Source organism: Hemicordylus capensis, chromosome 1 (genome assembly GCF_027244095.1).
Source record: "Hemicordylus capensis ecotype Gifberg chromosome 1, rHemCap1.1.pri, whole genome shotgun sequence".
NCBI lineage: Eukaryota > Metazoa > Chordata > Lepidosauria > Squamata > Cordylidae > Hemicordylus > Hemicordylus capensis.
In genome coordinates this window covers 258,254,611-258,276,440 of record NC_069657.1, presented here as the reverse complement: position 1 = coordinate 258,276,440, position 21,830 = coordinate 258,254,611, and the positions used below count along the sequence as shown (strand labels likewise).

Below are 21,830 nucleotides of genomic sequence, written 5' to 3'. Positions count from 1 at the left end.
TCCTGAAGATTTCAATTAGACTTTGTACTCGCTGCCACCTTAAAATTCACTTCCAAGCCTCTGTATTTAGCACACTGACACTGATTTGCATAGCTTAGCATAAGCAAAGGTAGGGTGGTTGACAGAAATTCACTCAGTCTGGTGTTTAAAACAAGTAAATAAAGTTTATTCAACAGATGGTTTCCAGTGAAGTTTGTCTTACTTTACCCTACAAAACTGTAGGGTGTTTGTGGTTGCTTGTTACAATGATTCTTTTGTCACAGCACAAGGACAATACTCCACTGACCAGTACACAGACATATAACTAGTTCTTTGTCAGAACCTATTTGACTAGCTTCACAACTACTTTATACTTCGATTTCCATTTAACAGATGCCAATCCATACGTTACTCAGCATGTATACCAAGCAAATCCCCTTCAGGACCTTTCTTATAAACCCAGTTTATACATAAAGCAGTATTTTCTTTGAGTCTCTCTCTGCCCTGACCCAAAGTCCTATCAAACTGTTTAACTGTTGTTCCAACTAGGGCTGTGTGGAACCAGTTCAATTCGTGTGGAATTGGTTCAATTGATCTCGGACCTGACTGCCCCTCCCCCCGCAAGGGGGCCAGTCTGAATCTGAACTAAACTGGGCTCAGTTTGAATGGCCTGATTGCCCTGCTCATAAAGGAAAATCTGATAATGATTCCGCTTTACACACAAAAGGAGATTGTCTACGTGAAACTGGGTTGTGGGGTAGAGCGAGAGGGCGCCTTACTGGCTCTCGTGGTGGCTGTGCCCCGGGGGGCAGTGGGAGCCCCACCAGCGCTCCTGTGGGTGGCCCAGTGCTGGCCTGTACACATGCACAGAGACCATTTGTGTGACCTCTGCACAAGCATGGAGACTATTTATGTCATTTACACCACTGCACTATTTGTGTGGTGATGCAAATGGCCTCTGCACATGCACCACCATGCAAGTGGCCTCCACGCATGCGCCGACACTAGAACTGGGCTGCCCACCAGCCTGCAGTGTAGGGGGGCACATGGGTTGGATCAAGGAGGACACAGCCGCCACAAGAGCTGGTAAGGTACCCTCCCCCCAACCCAGTTTTACATAGGTAATCCCCCTTTGGTTGTAAATGGGAATCCTCGATGGATTCCCCTTTACAAGCAGGGCAATTGAACCAGGTACTGCCAACACACACCCGAACCGAACTGCCCATGCACACACACCCTAGTCCCAACTGTTGACTCACTTCCTTTAAAGATAACATTTTGATTGACAGCTCTCTAGATTACAAACTCTCTAGCACAACAAGAACCAATTTTTAACCCTATACTTGCCAAAACATAACAAGCTTCTTCCTCAAAATTCACCTTTTCCTCATGGCCTTGACTTATCCTCTTATTCCCTGAATCTTCATGCTCAAGTATTACGCAGTGTGTGGAGGTGGAGGGATGGGGAGCACCAGTGGGGTCGGTGCAATGCAAGTATAAAGTGCATTTGCTCTGTTTGCTACCCTTGTATCTTTGGCCCTCTTCTTTCCCCCCATTGTTTCTTTAAATGTGTAAGTTCTTTGGTGGTAGAGACCCATCTGTTTTTGCCTTGGGAAACTTTGAATGACGTTACCTACACAGACAGTGTTGTAAAAATCCGAAGTCACAACTGCAGAACCATTCCTTTATAAAGGCTCAACTGCTATGTTTGTCGGTTTGAGGTACACTGTTTACCCTTTCAACCATGTTCACCCTCAGTCATACCATGAACACACACTTGGAAACAAATCACAAGTATGCACAGGTGACTTCTTACGTGTCATATAGATGGCTCAGAATCATTATAAATCTTAATGATGATATACTACCAAAAGTCAGCATTATGGTTATTTCATCATAAACCAAGTTCTCATGCAGTAAGGTTGCTCCTCAGGAAAGCCCCAGCAAAGTTTTCCAGGAACAAAGATCTAATTTATGTTTATACTATATTATCAACTCTTCTAAATACCATTATGTTATGGCTAGTGATCTGATTGCAACCACAGTTACAAAATATTACAAGTTTGCTTCAGATAAAATGTGAAAATATAAAGAGCATAAAACACAACTCTAATAATTTCCAGTCAAACTATAATTAAACATACAATGCAGGTTGCCAGGTACTGTAACATTTTCAGCTGCTTAAAAAAAACTTCAATAACACAGTTTATTTAAACTATGTGTCAGCATGGCTTAGCTGTGTTATTTTTGGAAGTTGCAGGAATACGCAAGAATAAAAACCAACTGTCGCTGTTGATTGAAAATAATAAATTTAATTCTGGAAAGCAGAAATAATAGAAGACATGCATGCCTGTTTATCTCTGTTCGTCTGATCTTTCCCCTTTGCATTATTAAATAAATCAAAACCTCTTGTGGTTCCAACCTGTAACACAAGATCGCTAAATGCCTGACCTACACATTCAGTAATCACTTAACGGTTGCCAGCTTTGGAGAAAAACAACTTGACACCAAATCGCTTTTAACACACACAATTCATAGGGTTCATTTTACTGACTTTTAAAAACATATTTATTTATAGGGCTAAGTAACTGCTATTTTTGTCTGTTTCCTGACTCAGAAAAACAAAAGCTTGCTTCTTTATGCTTAACCTGATAGGACAACACTCTACCAAGCCAAAGCCATTGGGAGAAAATGGTGCCTTTGCATTGCAACCCAAGATGCTGTAAGGGAATAACAGAGGATTCGAAAAACAGGCGATGTTCCATCCATGAAAGATGATCATTCCTGACCACACCACTCTCACCTGTATGTGGTGCTCTTGGGCACAGGTTTGTTTGTTTTTTTAAAGGCCTGAAGTGGTGAAGTCACTCTTTTCAGTGTCTTGCATCTCTCTGATCTCTGGCATACCTATACTACAATCACAACTGCCATGACTTCCCAAAGGATTTGGGGAATTGGTTTGAAGAGGATTCAGAGCTCTGTATTCGAGATCCCTAGACTCCACTCAGAGAAGTTGTTCCCAGGGTCCACGGAGAGGGAGAAATGACTTGTAAATAATGTAAGGCTATAGTATAGATACATCTTAAGGTTCCACTTTGTCTTCTGTGCAACTCGGCCCAGTTCTTGCAAACAAATACAAGCTATCTATTAGCATGGATATAGAATAAGCAAGGAGATGACATAAGCAAGCTGGCTAGACTAATGCAAGCAACATTTGTGAAAGTATTAAGGCCCCAGCACTGAGAAAGATAATATTTTTGCAAGTGGGGGGGAAATCACAAGTCCTGCTTCAAGCAAACGAGTTCAAAGCTCTAGGAAGGGGTGTAACTACCATTAGGCAAGGGGAGACAGTCGTCTTGGGGCCCCACAGCCTCAAGGCCCTCCCCCCAGAGGCACATCACATGACTCCCCACCTGCCCATGTTGCACCCCCTATGAATTATGTTGAGTCTCTTGGAGATCGGCAGGAGCAGAGAGTAAAAAAACTAGATTCAATGTGAACTAGATATTCACCGTATTCATAATGGGGATGTGAATGTGAGTGCACAATATATTGTGAAGTGTGTTTGTGTGTGTGTATATCAGGAGGGGCCCATTTTAAAATCTTGTCTCTGGGCCCCCTCCAACCTTGCTATGCCCCTGGCTCTAGGTGCTCCTTTTCCTAAGCTGGCCATCTGTTAGAATGCTTTTAACACATGCTTTCCAGTCCAGACAAAGCAGGCTAAGGATAAAGTTGAAATCAAATGGTTTCTACTTCTGTTCTAAACCTAACATTTACAGAATGCAAATAATATTTAAGAGGGGAGTTCGAGCAAATCTGAACCCAAAAACTGGGTTCAGAGGCTCCCCCCCCCCCGCTTCAGTTAAGTGAAACTGGGCCTGAACCTAGTATCTCTCAATTGCCTTGCCCTTGAATGGGAATAGATCTCTAATCTAAAATCTGGCAAGCAGTTCAAAAACAAGAGGTTCACCAGCCCTAAATGGAGAAGAAGTGGTTTTGGAATTGGTAGGCTGCCTCTCCCCTGCTTTTATCTTGACCCCAGGCATGAATTGTTTCTCTCAGATGAGGACAAAGGAAAAACTAAGCAACTAAACTGTGGCTTAGTCGGAATTTCGAAAGATTTATGTCAAAAGGTAAACTAAGTGTGACTCAGTTTAAGTGAGCGTGATCTCCGAGTGTGACTCAGTTTAAGTGAGTGTGATCTCTATTGAAGGTTATTACATTGAGCAGACCATACTTGGCTAGAATATCTTCTAATACACCCTAGCTCCAAGACTTTTTTCCCCTGGGCACCTCCAACAGTAAGGGGGTGGAATTAAATTAAAAATTCATGACGCAAAACTGTGAAATGTAACATTTGCAGAACAGCGGCAGAATTGGACATGTGAAACTGTAATTGGCAAGCAGAAACCACTTGTTCATTAGGAATATCCAAGAAGAAATATTAATGTAGGGTTATATGAAGACACTGTTATTCATCTCCTCTGAAGTTTCAACAGTGAAAGCTAAAAGATGACAGCTGCATAACTAGCATTATGAAAGAGGACTTGACAAAAAAATGATAGCTTCAAATGCCCATGGGGATAAGGATTTTTTAATGGCACATGGAATATATATCAAGTGTGTTTTATGCATTTCCTCAAAATAAAAGTTTCTTCCTAAAGCTCTGCCATGAAAATGTTCCAACTAAATTCTAAGTTGGCCAAGTCCAAATATCCGTGGCTGCTTCAATATTCTCATATTTCAGATACAAATGATTAAATCTTGCCCAGGAATTTCCACAAGCCAATGCCTTTAAAATGAGATCTTCACTATGTGCTGCAAAAGGTGCAATTTCAGAACACACTTGAAACAAAATCAGGTCCTATTCATTTTCGCTGCAACATCTCTCTTACATCTAGTTGGATACACACACATCACACTCATCCCCAAATGGAGAGAAGACTGTCAGTACAGCTGTGGTAGTCAGTAGGGCAGTGCCAGAACAAAACATTAGGTAACAAGGCAACTCTGGGTGAAAGCAGCGCATCCATTGCAGATTTTCATAAACATACATGTAAGTAAGCAAGGACAAAAACTAGTTGGACGAGGGCCAAGCTTTCCCCTACTCAGGAATATCTCAAACGACAGGAGATTGAGAGGTCATTTTAAAAAAATGTTTCAGTACTAGGCTACTCTTAATAATCTTGCTCAAAGTCCTTCTTCCAATTTTCCTTTGATAGGCTTCCTGCAACCACATGAAAACACACACATTCCAGTACAGGAGTGGAACAATTTTTAGATGGCTCTCTGTTACAGCAGACGAGGGCTTAGGCACCCCATGAAATCAATCTTTCCAAAGCATATACTCCATGCTTAGATTAATCAAGGGCTCGCAAGCCTTGCACCCACTCATCTTGGGTACTTACTGCAGTTATTTGGAGTTCTTCTTATTAATAATAATAATAATAATAATAATAATTCAATTTCTATATCGCCTTCCAAAAATAGCTCAGGGCGGTTTACACAGAGTTCTAAGCTTTGAAGAGTGAAGAGCTAGTATGTGGCAAAGATTCAGAAAAGCAAGATTCAGAAGTTTTACTTGAATATTAAGAAGCCTTCAGCATTTGCCTGCTTTACAGCTCAAGGAAGCCTCGATATCTTGCACAGAAGGGCTAAGCATACCAATTTAACAATATTTAGTGTGTTAATCTGTTATATTGTGGCAATTGTTTAACACACACATTCAGGCAATACTTCTTTGAAAGTATGCACTAACATAATTTTGTAAAAAAAAAATCAGTGAACACTTTAAAAGTACAGTACAAAATATAAAAATAATCAGTGTTCTTGAGAACAAATGGTGTACTGGACTGCACAATTCAGGAATGGCATTATTAAAGGTCCAAGTTGGACCTGCCACCAGAAAACATTTCAGCCTCGTTTAGCCAACTGGTTGGCCATTTAACTAACGTTTACCCATCTCTCTGATGACAACCAATACTCTACAGACCTAACCTATTCATGGGAAAACTGAAAAAACCACTAGGTCTTGCTTTTATGGAAGAAAGGGCTTTCTGGACATGTCTTACTGCCATGTAGGAACGGCTTAGCCTCTAAGTGCTTTCTTGTGCCTAGGCCAGGGACAATGGAATCTGCCGCACTTTTACCCAACAACTGTTGCAACCAAGAGGGGTAGGCGACCATGGCTCTCAACCTGTTGAACTACAACTCCTATCACCACAAGCTACAATTTATGGGAGTTGTAGTTCAACAACAGCTGAAGAGCCAAAGTTGCCTCCTCTTGATCTAGAATCTATGGAAAAACAGAGAACAAGCACTGCATATGGAAGAATGTCAAAGAAAAACATTCACCAAAATGATGTGGTGGCAGAGCACTTTTTTTAAAGCTTAGCCTAAATTTAAAAATCACAAATATCAAAAAGGAATATAAAGTTCAAAAAGACTGAAAGATATATTGAATCTTTGTACATATGCTCACAAAAGTTAACAGTAAATAAATGGACTAAAATCCAGTATCTTTATCTGCAGTTGTACAAATCACATTCATGGGAGTCAAACTTTTTAAATTAATCAATTTTACTAATATGCTTGCATATTTCTGAACTATTAAGCACACCATTAGGAAAAACACTTACTGTATTTACTTGAATCCAAGACTAGGTTCCCTCAGTTTTTTTAGCCTACTTTCTAACAGGCTTATGAGATCCCCCAGCATATTTTGTGCATGTGTGTGTCCCTATCAACTTCACAATGCCTGGATCACCACTATGAACCTAATTGGGCACAGGTGTAATGACACATAGGGACATCTCAACAGCATAGTCAGTGATGATGTCATCCAACCCAATTCAAGATGGTGGACGCGTGAACATTTGAGGTGCAAGTGGGATAACTTGTGAGTGAACTGCCTAACCAAATTTAGTCCAGTTGTAGCAATAGTGAAAGCAAAGCAGGCAGATTAGTTCTTACTAGAACTCGTTTATATTAGAAACCAGGAAGTAGTCTTAAATTCAGAGTCCTGTTCCTTTCGTGTAAATGCAGGTATAACCTGTATTTAACCTCTACTTTTTAAGGGGGTCATCTTAAATTCAGAGTTGTCTTCAATTCGAGTCAATGCGGCATCTGAAGCTCATGCTAATTCTTGAGGGGCTAATGCGATCAGTCATCTTACAAAATGTACAACTTGCTTTTATTTTCTTTTTTGCTTTTAAATGAAAGCAAATTGCCTCAAATGAAACGAGATATAGATAAACTTGTTTTTAGCACGAACTGGGTCACAATTCATTTGGAAACAATTTATTACAAGTATTTTATTAACATAAAAGATGGAGAAGAAAAATGTTTCAGGATGATCGTCTTCACCTGTAAATCAGCATTAGCTTGATTTATTTACAAGCCCCGGGTTTTCATTTTCAATATTAAGGAGGCTCATTTGACTTTCTGTTTCTTCCTCACTTGAAATTGTTCTGTTTTATTCTTGACAGATTTGATTAGCATTGTTAATGCAGGATCTATAGATTTTTTGGCAGTAGTTTCTCCCTGTGCAATATTGTCTTTTCTCTCTGTTGCCTGTGTAAGCCCTTGCTGTCTTCGACGAGCTTTCTCCTCCAAAATCTTTTCCACAGCTTTCGTTTTCTTAAAATTCGGATCTGAAGGATCCAAATTAAACAAATGGGAGGTGTACATCGCTTGGAATCTATCATCAGTGACATTTACCTGGGAAAAGAATGAGTAAGGATACTTTTATTGCAAAAATTAAGGAAAAATCTGTTCACATAAAATGCTAATTTTTCTAGATGGTAACAAGGAATACATCTTTTATTTAGATAGCACTTTCCTGCTAGGTTAAGTTCAATGACAACAAGGCAATGTATTAACACAGGATGAAACTAATCAGATTAATTGACTATATTTTATACAATGCTTCAAGTGTATTGGGGCCACTTCATACTTGATGAAATAGTGATAATCTCCAAACAGGACAATGTATGTATGAAATGCAGTGAGGGTGTTTATTTTGCTATGCATTAGCTGCTTAATCCATGCACTCCTAGAAGAGGACTTCTTCTGCACAATCCAGGATGACAGACATGCTTTTGGCCATCTATACAGAGAAAACTCATGAAGACATGCAGTCTATATAACTGTCTGTGTCACATGCAGGATGACAGCTGCCAATTCCTTTCCCATTAAAATAGGAGTTCCCAACCTCAGATCCCCAGATGTTGCTTGACTAGTAATAATATTGTAAGTAAGCTTAAGTGCATGCACATGAACTAATCACATATTCCTCCTCAGCTGATCCTTGCTTTCAAATCCTCCATTGTCTCCCTTGTGTTGATTTTAGCTTGTGAGCCCACTGGATAGGGAGCTGCCGCCTTGTTATTTGTAAAGTGCCATGCATGTCAATGGGGCTATATAAGTATTAATATTAACATCGTAGGATCAATAAGAACACAGAGGAAGGACTGCTGATTCACCATACATACAATATTATGTAAATACGTGAGCTGACCTCAACATATAGAAAATATGCTCAAGAAATGCATTTGTCAGTGGGTAAACACAGGTGGAGGTTCAGTAACTGTTGCTTAAAAGGAAGCAGAGTGGGCACAAGAAAATAAGCAGCGCACCACAACAAAAAAAGATGGGTACCATCTCATACTGCACAGGAGGTGGCAATGGTAAACCCCTTCTGCATTCTACCAAAGACAACCACGGGGCTCTGTGGTTGCCAGGGGTCAACACCGACTCGATGGCACACGTTACTTTACCAATCTATTAAACCTATGGAAGGGTATGAAAGTATAAACAGTGAGGGATACATATGCATGGAAAGGTGCATGTGGGTAAAACAGGGAGAGAAGGACCACTTGAAGTTAAGGGTATGGTAATGACTATGCATGTAATTGGGACAAAACCAAGTGGGGTAGGAATTCGTTCTGAAACATAAGCAACAATTCAAACGAATATCCATTCCCCACACCACCCTTTTGTCAAACATGCAGTTTATTTACTCTAGGAAGTTCTTTTTAACCAGGCAAAAGCCTGGACAAGGTTTGTCCTTAAGTGGCAATGATTAAGATGACAGCTTATATACCATCCACCTCTTATGCTGGACCTGGTTCAGTCTGTACCTGCATTTTCTCTAGAGTTGATGATGAAAGAATATTCAGTTACCCTAAATTACATGCAGAATGCAAAAGCTCATATCCCAAACATGAGTACATTTGTCTTTCATTGCAAAAAGAAATGCTCCAATCAGGCCTTATGCGAGCATACATCCTTAAAATTCATCCAAACAATAGCAGATGAAGCCACCAACACACATTCCAGATTTCTGGTGCTAAATAAAAAGGGTATGCACCTTATGCATCATGGTCTGCAATTCAGCCATCGGGGGGGATTAAAATTTGCTTTCATGTATATAATTATTATTATTATTATTGCTATATAATAATGTAGTTATTGATTTAATTTAGAATTATCAGCATTTTTATTACATTTCAGAACTAGGAAGCCCAAAGTGTTACCTGGAAATCATCGGTCAGCAGTTCCTTCTTTTTCATTAATAGCTTCTTTTTCTTTTTGCTCAGGTTCTGCTGTTCCACTATCTTGTCATAATTGAAGTGTCTCCTTTCATCCTTCTCATCATCCATCACCAGCAGAGCCATTTCGGCCTGTTACAATCAGAACAGACAGGATCTATTTGCACAACATTTCACAGAATATGGGTTGCAGATGTTGCTGTGTCTCATCTAAAGACTCAGTTGCTAATGCACAACAGAAACACCAATAATTGCCTGTCTGTTTACAAAACATTTTTATTGGCAAGGATGAAAGTACTTTATAATAAAGCACAGGCAATTAAGAGCATCACCCTCACTTCAGTGAAGCTAGACCAACTATTCTTAGGCGAATCACCACAACCGATTATACTTTTACCCTGTTCTTTATTCAGATAGCAAAGAGAGGCTTAGACGGGTCTCTGAGGCACACTCCCATCCAGACACTGACCTGGGTGAGGTATCTTCTCTTTTAACAACATAGCATCATTGCGAGTGCCCCTTAAGATTATTCTGAGGGGTTCACATTGACCCCAACATACAGACTGAACTAACAGTGCAGCATTTAAGTGAGTTCCATGGGCTCACTCTTGCCCAACATTGTAGAAAGCTGCATGAGATCCAAACCGTATGAATGCTCTGGATTACACGCAATGTTCTACATGTGGTGGGGAATACTTTTGTGAGTCCAGGAATTGCCCCCTCTGCCCCACCATGTGTAGGGCCTATATGTTTGGAGATTATACTCATAGTGATAGATAACATAGGGAGTTTTATGCCATAGCAGCAGCTGGGCCATGTTGTTTTAAAAATCAGTGTATGTTTTAAGCCGTTGTTTAATTTTCCATCATGCTTTAGCAGAACTTTCTTCTGTCAGCCAATGATCAGGTCTCATTAATTCCCTAGGCCTTGAAAAAGGAAGACAGTCCGCCAATTATTTTTTAATATGTGAAAACAGCACGCATCTAGGCCCACATGTCACAGACTAAGCAGCTGAGTTTGCTCACAGTGGATCCAAACTTGCATATCAAAAAGATTTTCAGTTTGGCTTTTCAACTCTCTGTTAAGAGAGAGAAGAAATTAAATACAAAGATCCCCAAATCCTTCTCTGTAGCTAAGCAGACTCTCGATCACCACCCTCTTATTTTCATCTCAAGGTGAGCAGAGGCACTTTGTTTCACAATTCAACATTTAAAAAAAAATTGCTATCATTGTTAAAATGAGGGGCAACAGGTGGAAAAGGCAATATACAATTGGATAAGCAACTGAGTTGTGCACCAGGCAGAGATTGCAACAGTTCTGCTTAATGCACACAAAAGCCACAATCTTGAGCACAGCTAATCCCATTGAAAGCCTATTCACAGATTCGGCCACAATGAACAAGAGACTGTATGCCCACCACCTTCATTGGTTTTATATGGTAAAAAGACATACAGCCCTATGCATGGACACCCAACAGGTCCAGCACTTAATACCATTCCCCGCAACCAATGATTTCAGGACAAAGATGGTATATATATGGGGCATAAGCATAAAGATGTAGGTGGTTTCCTACATTTAGACATGATGCCAAATGTGTAGAGACAGAGGGAAGACTGAGGCAGGTGGGTGTGCAATCCTTTGCTCGCTGCATTCATTTTGCACAGTTGGCCAAAAATGTGAATAGGCCTTGAAACAAACATTCAAATGGAAAGAACCGTGTATGCCAATAGCAACCTATTCACTCTGGCTACAAGAAAAGCTTAAATAGGATCAAATGAGGTTCCATCGTAGTACTCAAGTCACTGGGGAAAACCAGTTTAGTCTTGCATTAGACTGATTTAGTGCACAGTTGCCACTGAAGAATTTCACTTCAGTTCCAGACCAGTCCTTGTGCTAGTACATGGTCTAATTGTTGTGCAACCTCTTCCACCAGCCCAGATATATAGAAAGGGGAAACTCCTTGATTAATATGCATTTGGGCAGTTCCTTTTCCGCTAGTGGTAGTGCAGCTTTGCAGCAGCAACAACAAATATTTATATACTGCTTTTCAACCAAAGGTTCCAAAGCGGTTTACATAGAGAAATAATTAATAAAATAAGATGGATCCCTGTCGCCTAAGGACTCACAATCTAAAAAGAAACATGATAAACACCAGCAACTGTCACTGGAGGTACTGTGCTGGGAGTGGAGAGGGCCAGTTAGCACAGGAACTGCAAAGAGTCCTTCCACAAGCACCACTGTCAATGCTACCCACTGTGTACAGAGGTGCCCAAATAGAGAGACACATAATTGCAAGGAATTTTTCAAAGGACCCTACCAAATGAGTGCCTTGCTGGGAGAGGTGGACTAGAAAGCATGTTATACTGATGATACTTCAATGGGTTGAATTAAAGGTTGATTAACCAGGTCTGCAAAACTTCAGCTCTCCAGCTGCTTTTGGATTACAATTCCCATCATCCCCAGGCAGTGGCCAATAGTCAGAGATTATGGGAGCTGTAGTCCAACATCTGCAGAAGGGATGAAGATGTGCAGCCTTGATTTAAGCATTACAGCCTACATATGGAAACTAAAATGTGCTCACATTCAGCAGACACAATATTTAAATGCTGCCATTTCTGTGTGTCATCGAAAACACATGTAGCATCTCCACAGCAGCAACACATATTAAATATACCATGTGAAATATTGCTATCTTTATATGCAAATGGGATTTGCTCTCCTTCTGATTGTTATTATTGTTATTTTATGTATTCTTTTTATTCGTACTTTTCTGTAAAGTTTTAAATTGTATTGCTGATCTTTGATCGTTGATAGTAATAAACTAAACTAAACTAAACATGTGAAATATTATCATGGGGAAACACTTTTCTGACAGCCTCTACATTGAGAGTGTAATGTCAAAATTATTAAGACAGTTTGGAGAAGTCTCTGCAATATTTTGCAAAATATTTAGAGCAAGTTTTGGAGGCAAAGAATTGAGCTCTTAAAAGGTTATCCAGACGTAGCTCCAACTCACATCTGAGACACAGCCAAACTACTTTTTGACAGCAAGACCTGCTTATATTGCATGAAGCAAGAGTTTTGTGGAAAGGAATGGGGCTGCCCTCATTGTAATGATTATATATATAATAAACGCATACACCGACAGGATTACTCGTGTATAAAGTTTGTATGTGGAAGCAAATTGGATTTAACACCGGGCAGAGATAGATGGAGGCAGCTGTATTTGGAGGCAGCTGCCTATTGAGTCAGACCAGTAAAAATGATCATATTGTATCCTGATTCTGTTTGATTTATTCTGTGTATATTGGGGAACATAATGAAAAACTCCGTCCACATGGTGAAACTTCAGCTGAGGAAATGCTCTTCATTCTCTCTAACCACATCCCATGGACAGATATGTCAATAGTAAGACAATGAGTGGGGCAAAAATAAATCTTTTGTGGCATGATGCGGAACATGTCAGATCCCTTAATACTGAGTCAGCTAAAAGCTACCCACATGCTACAAAAATGGGTGAAAATGTGATAATGTCTCTGACAGATGCAGTACTGCAGGATTATCAAGGAGTTTTGGAACCTGGACAATCTGATTTGCAGCCAAACAGAGGGATCAGTTCTATATGACCCAGACTCTAAGGAGATGTACTTGACCTGCTGTGGCACAGATCTTTGGGAGGACAGCAATACTATCTACACTGTAACTACTGCATGGTTACTCTCTTTGCTAATTATCCTTAAAAAATTACGACTGATTATGTTTAATCGAACTATTTCAATTAAGCTTAATTGTACTTTTTAAAAACCTCTCCTTGTTGAGTATGAGAACAAAAGCAAACTTTTTAAATATGTTTATGGAGATAGCACTGAAACAAGTGATTGGTCTGGGTTCACCCAATCTTTAGCACTGCTCTAAAAAGCTAAACAGATGCAGCGCCATTAATATGACCCTGGTCAACCCCCATGTAAGCTGCTCTGAGCTTTCCTGCTCAGAGGCAAGACCAGGATATAAGCATCCTTACCCATAAAAGCCTTGGGCGTGCGTCCGTGCCGCCCGTGTCTTTTTCGCCCGATCTGGGCATGCGCGGAGCGCATGCCCAGATCGGGCGAAAAAGATACGGCCGCCCAGAGACGGGCGGCCATGTTGGACCAGGCGGTGGCCGCGGCGGAGCGACTGGCTCCGATGGCGGCCGCCGCCGTTACGGCGAGAGGGCCGGGAGGAGCAGAAGCGGCGGGCCAAGGAGAAGCGGCCGCCGCCAACGGCAGGAGGAGAGTGTGGCCGAGGCGGCGGCGGAGCCGCGGCCTCGGCCAAAGGTAGTTGTGGCCGCGGTGGGGCGACTGGCCCCGTTGGCGGCGGCTGCGACGCCACCGAGAGTGCGGGTGAGGCGGTGGCGGGGCGACTAGCCCCGATGGCGGCCGCGGCCTCAGCAAGAGGTGGCAGTAGCTCCCCTTAAGGCTAGCGCCCGTTATTACAACGGGCTAAAAATTACTAGTAATTAATAAATGGATGTATTTAACACAAGTGTGCATTAATATTAGATCACAAACAAGAGCAAAACATCAGAACAGGTCGGTTTGTCACTGAAAATGATAGTTGACCTCAAGGTTTAAGAAGATCCTCATAACTGTTTGTAGACTTGAGGACTTAACATGTAGTGTTCATGTTTAAGGTAACTGTACGGAATCCTGATGCAAACAATGCCTACTCTATTCATTTCAGACAAGTAAAGCACACATGCATTTGCAGGATCATGTTCTTCTGTCTAATCTCAGCACTGCTTCAGCACATTCTCTACTACCTTATGTTTTTCCATGTCATCTTCCTTTTCTTTGGCATCTTCTTTTTTCTTTGATTGCTTAGACTTCTTATTCAAACCTAATTGTCATCCCAAACACAAATAAAACCAAATATTAAAATAGGCAGGGATAATTGTCTCAAGCACCATACAGGAAAGCACACTCTCCCTTTTTCTCCCCTGAAATGTCCGATGCTCAAGGCACAGCAAAATGTATATGACGAAAATCAGCCATAAACCATATATAGACCTTTGCAGAAAACTCTTCAGCTAGAGCATATTTAAGTTATGAAAAAGTAGAGGGAGATGGTCCACAACAGGAGGAGTATGACAGTCTTCTCCAGCTTTTTCATCATTCATGTAATGGCTCTAGGGGTCATTTGGTGAGGGGCCCTCAGGTCTGTGGCAGCGCATGTGTTCTGCAAGCAGAAAGTTCCAGGTGTAATTCCTGGCATCTCCAGGTAGGACTGGGGAAATACTCCTTTCAGAAATCCTAGAGAGATGTTGCCAGTCACAATACTGAGTGGGATAGACCAAAGGTCAGATACAGTATAAGGCAGTTTCATATATGCTGTTACTATTAATCAGCAACCAATGCTCATTAATTTTTTTCATGAAAAGTACTATTCAAAACACAAGCAGGCTACAAAGAAGTATATATTGGCTATGGATGGTATTCCGCTCATACATGAAGGGTTTCCAGTTCCCTGCTTGCAGCAGCAAGCCATTGTAACACCGGAGAGCCTCTGAAGCAGCACAAGATTAGGCATGGGGGAGCTGCCACCAGAACAAAAATACCTCACTTTCATTTATGTGGAAGCATGTTCTGCTTGCGGGGAGACATAAGAAAATAAGAATAGCCCTGCTGGATCAGGCTTAAGGCTTATCTAGTCCAGCATCCTGTTTCACATAGTGGCCCACCAGATGCCTCTGAGAAGCCCACAGGCAAGAGGTATGTGCATGCCCTCTCTCTTGCTGTTGCTCCCCTGACAACTGGTATTGAGAGGCATCGTGCCTCTGAGACTGGAGGTGGTCCACACCCACCAGACTAGTAGCCACTTATAGACCTGCCCACCATGGATCTGTCTAAGCCCCTTTTAAAGCCATCCAAGCTGGTGGCCATCACCACATCCCATGGCAAAGAATTCCACAGATTAATTATGCGCTGTGTGAAGAAGCGCCTTGTTGGTCCTAAATTTCCCAACCTTCAGTTTCATGGGATGACCCCTGATTCTAACGTTGTGAAAAGGAGAAAAATTTCTCTGTCCACCCTCTCCACTCCATGAATAATTTTATACAGCTCGATCATGTTTCCCCTTAGTCGCCTCTTTTCCAAGGTAAAGAGCCCAAGATGCTGTAGCCTAGCCTCATAAGGAAGGTGTTCCAGGCACCTGATCATCTTGGTTGTCCTCTTCTGCACCTTTTCCAGTTCTACAATATCCTTCTTAAGACATGGTGACCAAAGCTGCACTCAGTACAGCTATAAGGGCATATAGAACTAGCAATTTTATTTTCAATCCCCTTCTTTATGATTCCTAGCATGGAATTAGCCTTTTTCACAGCTACCATGCACTAAGCCAACACTTTCAGTGAGCTGTCCACCATGACACCAAGATCTCTCTCCTGGTCAGTCAGGAGAGAGCTCAGATTCCATCAGCATATGTGTGAAGTTGGTGTTTTTTGCCCCAGCGTGCATCACTTTACACTTGCTTACATGGAACCACATTTGCCATTTTGTCCCCCCCCCCTAGTTTGGAGAGATTTTTTTGGAGCTCCTCACAATCTCTTGTGGATCTGACTATCCTAAATAGTTTAGTGTCATCTGCAAATTTGGCCACTTCACTGCTTAGCACAACTTATAGATCATTTATTAACAAGTTAAAGAGCACTGGTCCCAGTACCGATCCCTGGGGGACTCTACTTCCTTCCATTGTGAAAACTGTCAATCTATTCCTACTCTGTTACCTGTCCTTCAACCAGTTCTACTCATGAACCTGTCCCCTTATCCAATGATGGCTAAGTTTACTCAAGAGCCTTTGGCGGGGAACTTTATCAAAAGCTTTTTGCAAGTCCAAGTATACTGTCAACCAGATCACCTTTATCCACATGCCTGTTGACACTCTCAAAGAACTCCAAGAGGTTAGTGAGGCAAGACTTTCCCTTGCAGAAGCCATGCTGGTTCTCCTTCAATAAGGCCTTTTTTCCTATATGTTTTAAATTTTTGTCCTTAAGGGTGCTTTCTATCCATTTACCCAGCACCAAAGTTAAGCTGACAGGCTTATAATTTCCCATATTCCCCCGGATCCCTTTTTGAAAATCTGAGTCACATTGGCTACTTTCCAGTCCTCTAGTACAGAGTCTGATTGTAGGGACAAGTTACATATTTTTGCTAGGAGATCGGCAATATTTGAGTTCCTACAGAACTCTAAAGTGGATGTGATTTGGCCCTGGTGATTTGTTATTTTTTAGTGTCTTTTTTCAAGACACTTTAGAACATCTTCCCTTCTAACCTCAAATTGGCCCAGTTTCTCAGCCGCTAAACCTGAAAAGCTCAATTCTGGAGAGGGTATATGGTCAGTATCCTCCACCATAAAGACAGATGCAAAGAACTCATTCATCTTCTCTGCAATCTCCTTATCCTCCTTAATAATCCCTTTCTGTGAAGCTTTATGTACCCAGCTTTATGCAACCAAGTGTTGATCAGATGTAATCAAATGTTGATCATTGCTGCCAAATTTTCTTAGAACTGTTAAAATACTCAGAATATTTTCTTACTAGTACTTGCTTAAATAAATATCATGACACTGTTTTTCTTTTGTTTTGCTTATGTTTCAATAAAATTGGGAGGGAAAGGGGGAAAAATAATCCCTTTCACAGCCTCATCATCTAAGGGTCCAACCACCTCCCTGGCAGGTTTTCTACTTCCGATATTCCCCTTGACACTTCTAGCTATATGCTCCTCAAACTCTCTCTTTGCACCCCTTTTTGGCAAGAAATCCTTGCATTTCTTTTGACAAAGTTTATGTTCCTTCTGTTCTCTTCATTTGAGCAGGACTTCCATTTTCTGAAGGAAGTTTACTTCCCTTTTATAGCTTCCCTGACTCTACTTGTTAGTCACGCTGGCATCCTCCTGAACTTGGTGGTACCTCTCCTCCTTCTTGGTATACATTCCAACTGAGCTTCTAGTATTGTAGTTTTAAATAAGTTCCATGCTTTCTGGAGTGATTTGACCCTCCTGACTTTCCCTTTCAACTTCCTTCTTACCAGTCCCCTCATGTTTACAAGTATCATAAATACTTTTCATAAATCTGACTGGTCATGAATACAGCAGCTAACATCCTGCCCAATACTGTACTGGCACAAGGAAGTTGCACTAGCAAGCTGTGCCAAGTCTGGAGCAGCTTGTACTCCAGACTAGTGTTGTGGTAGCAGTTTGCACTTATGCAACAAGGTGTGCAACCTATGGTGAGCCTCGTATATTTTGTATCCAATGTTTGCACAACAATGCATTTTCAAGCATCTCCACGATTTTGCACAGCTACACAATCTTCTTGGATTAACACAACCTTGTCCATTGCATACATGCAGTGTTAGGGTGTTGGCCAGTGTTTTCACTTCCAAAAAACTTTGTCATTGGCGTACAAAAGCCAGGCAGTGAAACAAAGGTGGTTCAGGAAGGTCATGGGGTCCTTGCACCTCACCTTTAATTGAAGGATTTCCAAACAGGCTTCCAACCTTATAAGTGGGTTTTTTGTCCATTCCCAACCTAAAGGTAGCTCAACCAATCCGAACCACGTCAAAAAGCTCATTTGGTAAATATGCTTAATTCATTTCCAGGCAACTTAGAATCAAAAGCGTCCCCATTATCCCCAAATACTTGGCTGTCCTGCCAGAGCTTGCAAGACTATCTGTTATCTAGGAGGAGAGGAGCCAATGGCAGTTGGAGGGTCTGCCACACCAGAGGGCTGCATCAGTAATACAGAACCAAATGTCCACTGCAGCAATATAACAAATCAAACCAATACATCAAGAGAAGCTGGGCTAGCAAAAAAGGCTGAGAGAGAAAGCAAAAGATTTGCACTCCCTTGCTCTCAAAAGGGAAGCAAGGGAGTGCAAATCTTGAAGAGAAGTTTAACAATACTCATAGTGACAGGCCCAAAAGTCAGCTGTAAGGGGAAACAACATGACAACTGCAATCTGGTATAAATAGGATACATGTTTGTAAAGGAGAGACATGTTTCAGTAGCATCTTGCTTTGTTGGAGCCGAAGCCTTTACTCCAGCACACTTAAAAATAAGTAACCCCCATGGAATGCAAGTGAATGTATTTGCAAGTAAGCATTATAGAATCATGCTGCAGGGAAAACAGAGGACTGTTTTCCTGCCAATATAAATGACAACAAAACCATCCTAGAGTGTAAAAAGCCAAAACAGTGTTCCAATAAAGTCATGGTCTGACCCAAAATAATGATTGTTTCTAGCACTTCATAGTACTATCTAATTTAAGAAAACATTTGAAGCTCAGACAGGTTACTACAGAAGGCAGTCAAGGAAAAAAATGTATTCAACACTTTGCTCTAATGGCATTTCCATCACTATTTCTGCAACATGCAAGGAATCAAGAGGAGAAAAGCTAAGTGAACATGTTTCAGGAAAATGGCTAAAGAAAAAGACCAACATCAGCAATGAGTACCTAGGGAGCGATTAAAGTGATCTAGCAAAAAATATGGAAGAAATATAAAGGGAGGGAAGGTACATAATTGGTTAAGGGAAGAGGATTTTCTTAACAATGAAAGGAATAAAGAGGCATGTGCCAGAACATATCCTTAGAGTGAACATGGTCACACCAGAAGCCAGCTTGGAAATAATGGAAGAACAAATTCCTGGAACACTGACATGTGCAGGCTGTCAAGCCAAAACACACACACGCAGGACAATTCTCCTACATTGGTCCATAGCATGCAGATCCCTGTTAAGCCTTAACATTATGTTTTCGTGGTTTGTTTATAGAATGCTACAGATCAAAAAGATGCAGACCTGGCAAACCTAAAAGAAAGAAACATCTCATCCTTTTCAATAAGGCCTACTTCAATTTCAACTAAATGGGCACAACCTAGAATTATTTCCAGCTCAACAACCCACAAGTCTTTGCAGCCATGCCCACATTTTTACTTACACACACACTCACTATACCAGTGCCCTTCTGAATTTATGGCTGCACAAAAAGCCACCTCCTAAAATGTGAGTGCTACTCTCTTATTTCACACTATGGAAGCATTAGGCGTTTACAGGAGAAGCTGACAGGAGATTTAACAAGCAGTATCATACACCTGTAGCACCCTTACACATATATTTTAGCTAGGTTTTAGGGGAGGCAGGCAGTCTTCCCTCTAAGGTGTACACAGGCGCTCACAAGTTTTTTGATGTCCACTCAGTTAATTTTAGATCCCACTCAGGTTAAATCAGGCAGATCCTCTCTGAATACACATGTGCAGACACTAGCTTGATACTGATGCCTAGAACAAAACTCATTCTGCACACAGATGAAAAATAATTAGAGAGAACACTAGAGGCAGGTGGTGGTACTCCAACAGGGCTTTAAAACATTTGCCAGCATGGCTTTGGCCATCTTCAGAGCTCCATAAGGGTTGCCAATGGCACATCCCCAAAGGGCACTGGAGTAGGGGCCAGAGCAACTAACAATCTGGTGTCTGTTGTAGGATATTAGCTGGAAAGTGAAAGTGCCACAACTCCAAAACAAACAAACATGGGAACAGAAATCCTATGGAAAATGAAGATGCTATACTTAGCTCACACCACCGCTTTCTTGCTGATTGTACTAGTATATAAATAATCTTACATCAAAACCAGCCCAACAGTGCACTTTACTTCTAAAATCAAGATCTAACAGATATCAAGATCTCAAAGACAGATTCTCAAAGGGTTCCTGTGAAGATAATACAAACTGTCTTTTGAAAGCAGCTTACTCCTTTGGATGTTTATCAAGTTATTCCATGCACATCCTCTTGAGGAGAACCCAAACCATGATCCAGGAAGCACATGAAATTATAGTCTTCTAAAAATCATGTGCAGGATCCATTATAATGACTCCCACAAAGCAATCTTGTTTTTCCATCAAAATAATATAAACTTGTTTATGGGTAGCACAAAATGGCTTGGACTATGTGAACCCTAGTGCTCTCTGCATCTCCTAAACAGACTTCTTTTCCAGGAACCCAAAGAGATCAAATTCATTCTCATACAAAAACCATTCAGGTATGATAGAAAGCAGTGTATTAAATGTACATAATTCCAATTTGCCTCCAAGGTCTAAACTGTATGAATATTTATAGGCCCATCAGACCTAGTTCATCTCACTGCTTTCCATCATCATCAGCCAGTAGAAAAAAATATCAATTCTATCATCTGCTGAAAAACATAAATGTACTCCCGAAAAGTTACTCATCTAAGCTGGAACAGTTATGCAAGAATTTTACAAGAGTGCCTTGGAGCAGCACTCAACTAGAGCAATTCTCTCATGTTTGCTTGACATTCCACAGACAACTGATTACTTTTTCCAACTGCAGAATGCACCTAAACATTAAATGAAACCTTTCACACACTACTTTAGATGAACTGCTTGTCTTGAGTTTGTAATTGTATGTACATTAATTCTAGCTGCAATATTCCAAGTTGTGAACTCCATGGATGGGCATTCAAAAACACACAGAACTAAAGAAATACAAGCGTCCAAGTTTTTCCAACACAACTGAGGGGGCTGAATGATTTAACTCTGCAATAGGCTCTAACATGCCTTTTTAAGCAGCCACTGCCCACTGTCACAATGAACTACTCTAGAAACTCATGGCCATTTCAAAAGTCATAATGGTAACAAAGCATGGAGAGCTGCTGTTCAGAACAATTAAGTATCTTGTTGAGCACACAGAAAACAGCCCTCTGAATTAGGATCTTCATGGCTATTAACTAGTTAACTAAGTAGAAATATATCAGCAGTATCATAATTCACCATTAATGTGTCATTAAATATAAGGTAATACGACACCTATCAATTGAAGAGGGAGGAGTAAAAGAGAATAAAGTTTGAGAAATTGGATTCACCTTGCATCTGCAAACAGGCTATAACTGAAAGAAAACACTAATTGAGGCAAGTAAGAACTTAATGTACAGGTGTTGGACCAAGACCAGGGAGACTCGAGCTCAAATCCCCATTCAGCCATAGCACTCACTGGGTGACTCTGGGCCCGTCACTTCTCTCTCAGCCTAACCTACCTCACAGGGTTGTTGTGAGGAGGAAATAACCATGTCCACCACTCTAGACTCCTTGGAGGAAGAGCAGGATATAAATGTAAGATGATGATGATGATGTGAGCACTAGCTTGATGATGATGATGATGTGAGCACTACCTATCAGAAAAAACAAATCCATCTAGTTCAGTGCTCCATCTACAATAGCTGAAGTCAGGTAAAGGTAAAGTGTGCCATAGA

General features: G+C 41.0%; 1 protein-coding gene across 6 annotated transcripts in view; it reads right to left on the bottom strand.

Moving 5' to 3' along the window:
- Positions 1 to 7,154: 7,154 nt before the first annotated feature.
- The window catches only part of ESF1 (ESF1 nucleolar pre-rRNA processing protein homolog), a 62,433-nt gene continuing 47,757 nt past the window's right edge, over positions 7,155 to 21,830 (bottom strand). For all 6 annotated transcript variants that reach the window (XM_053284592.1, XM_053284594.1, XM_053284591.1 and 3 more), the window contains 3 exons: positions 14,329 to 14,405; positions 9,516 to 9,662; positions 7,155 to 7,698 (listed from right to left, as the gene is read on the bottom strand). In XM_053284592.1, coding sequence (XP_053140567.1) covers positions 7,411 to 7,698; positions 9,516 to 9,662; positions 14,329 to 14,405 — 512 coding nt within the window. In that variant the 3' untranslated portion in view covers positions 7,155 to 7,410. The remainder of the gene's footprint in view (positions 7,699 to 9,515; positions 9,663 to 14,328; positions 14,406 to 21,830) is intronic.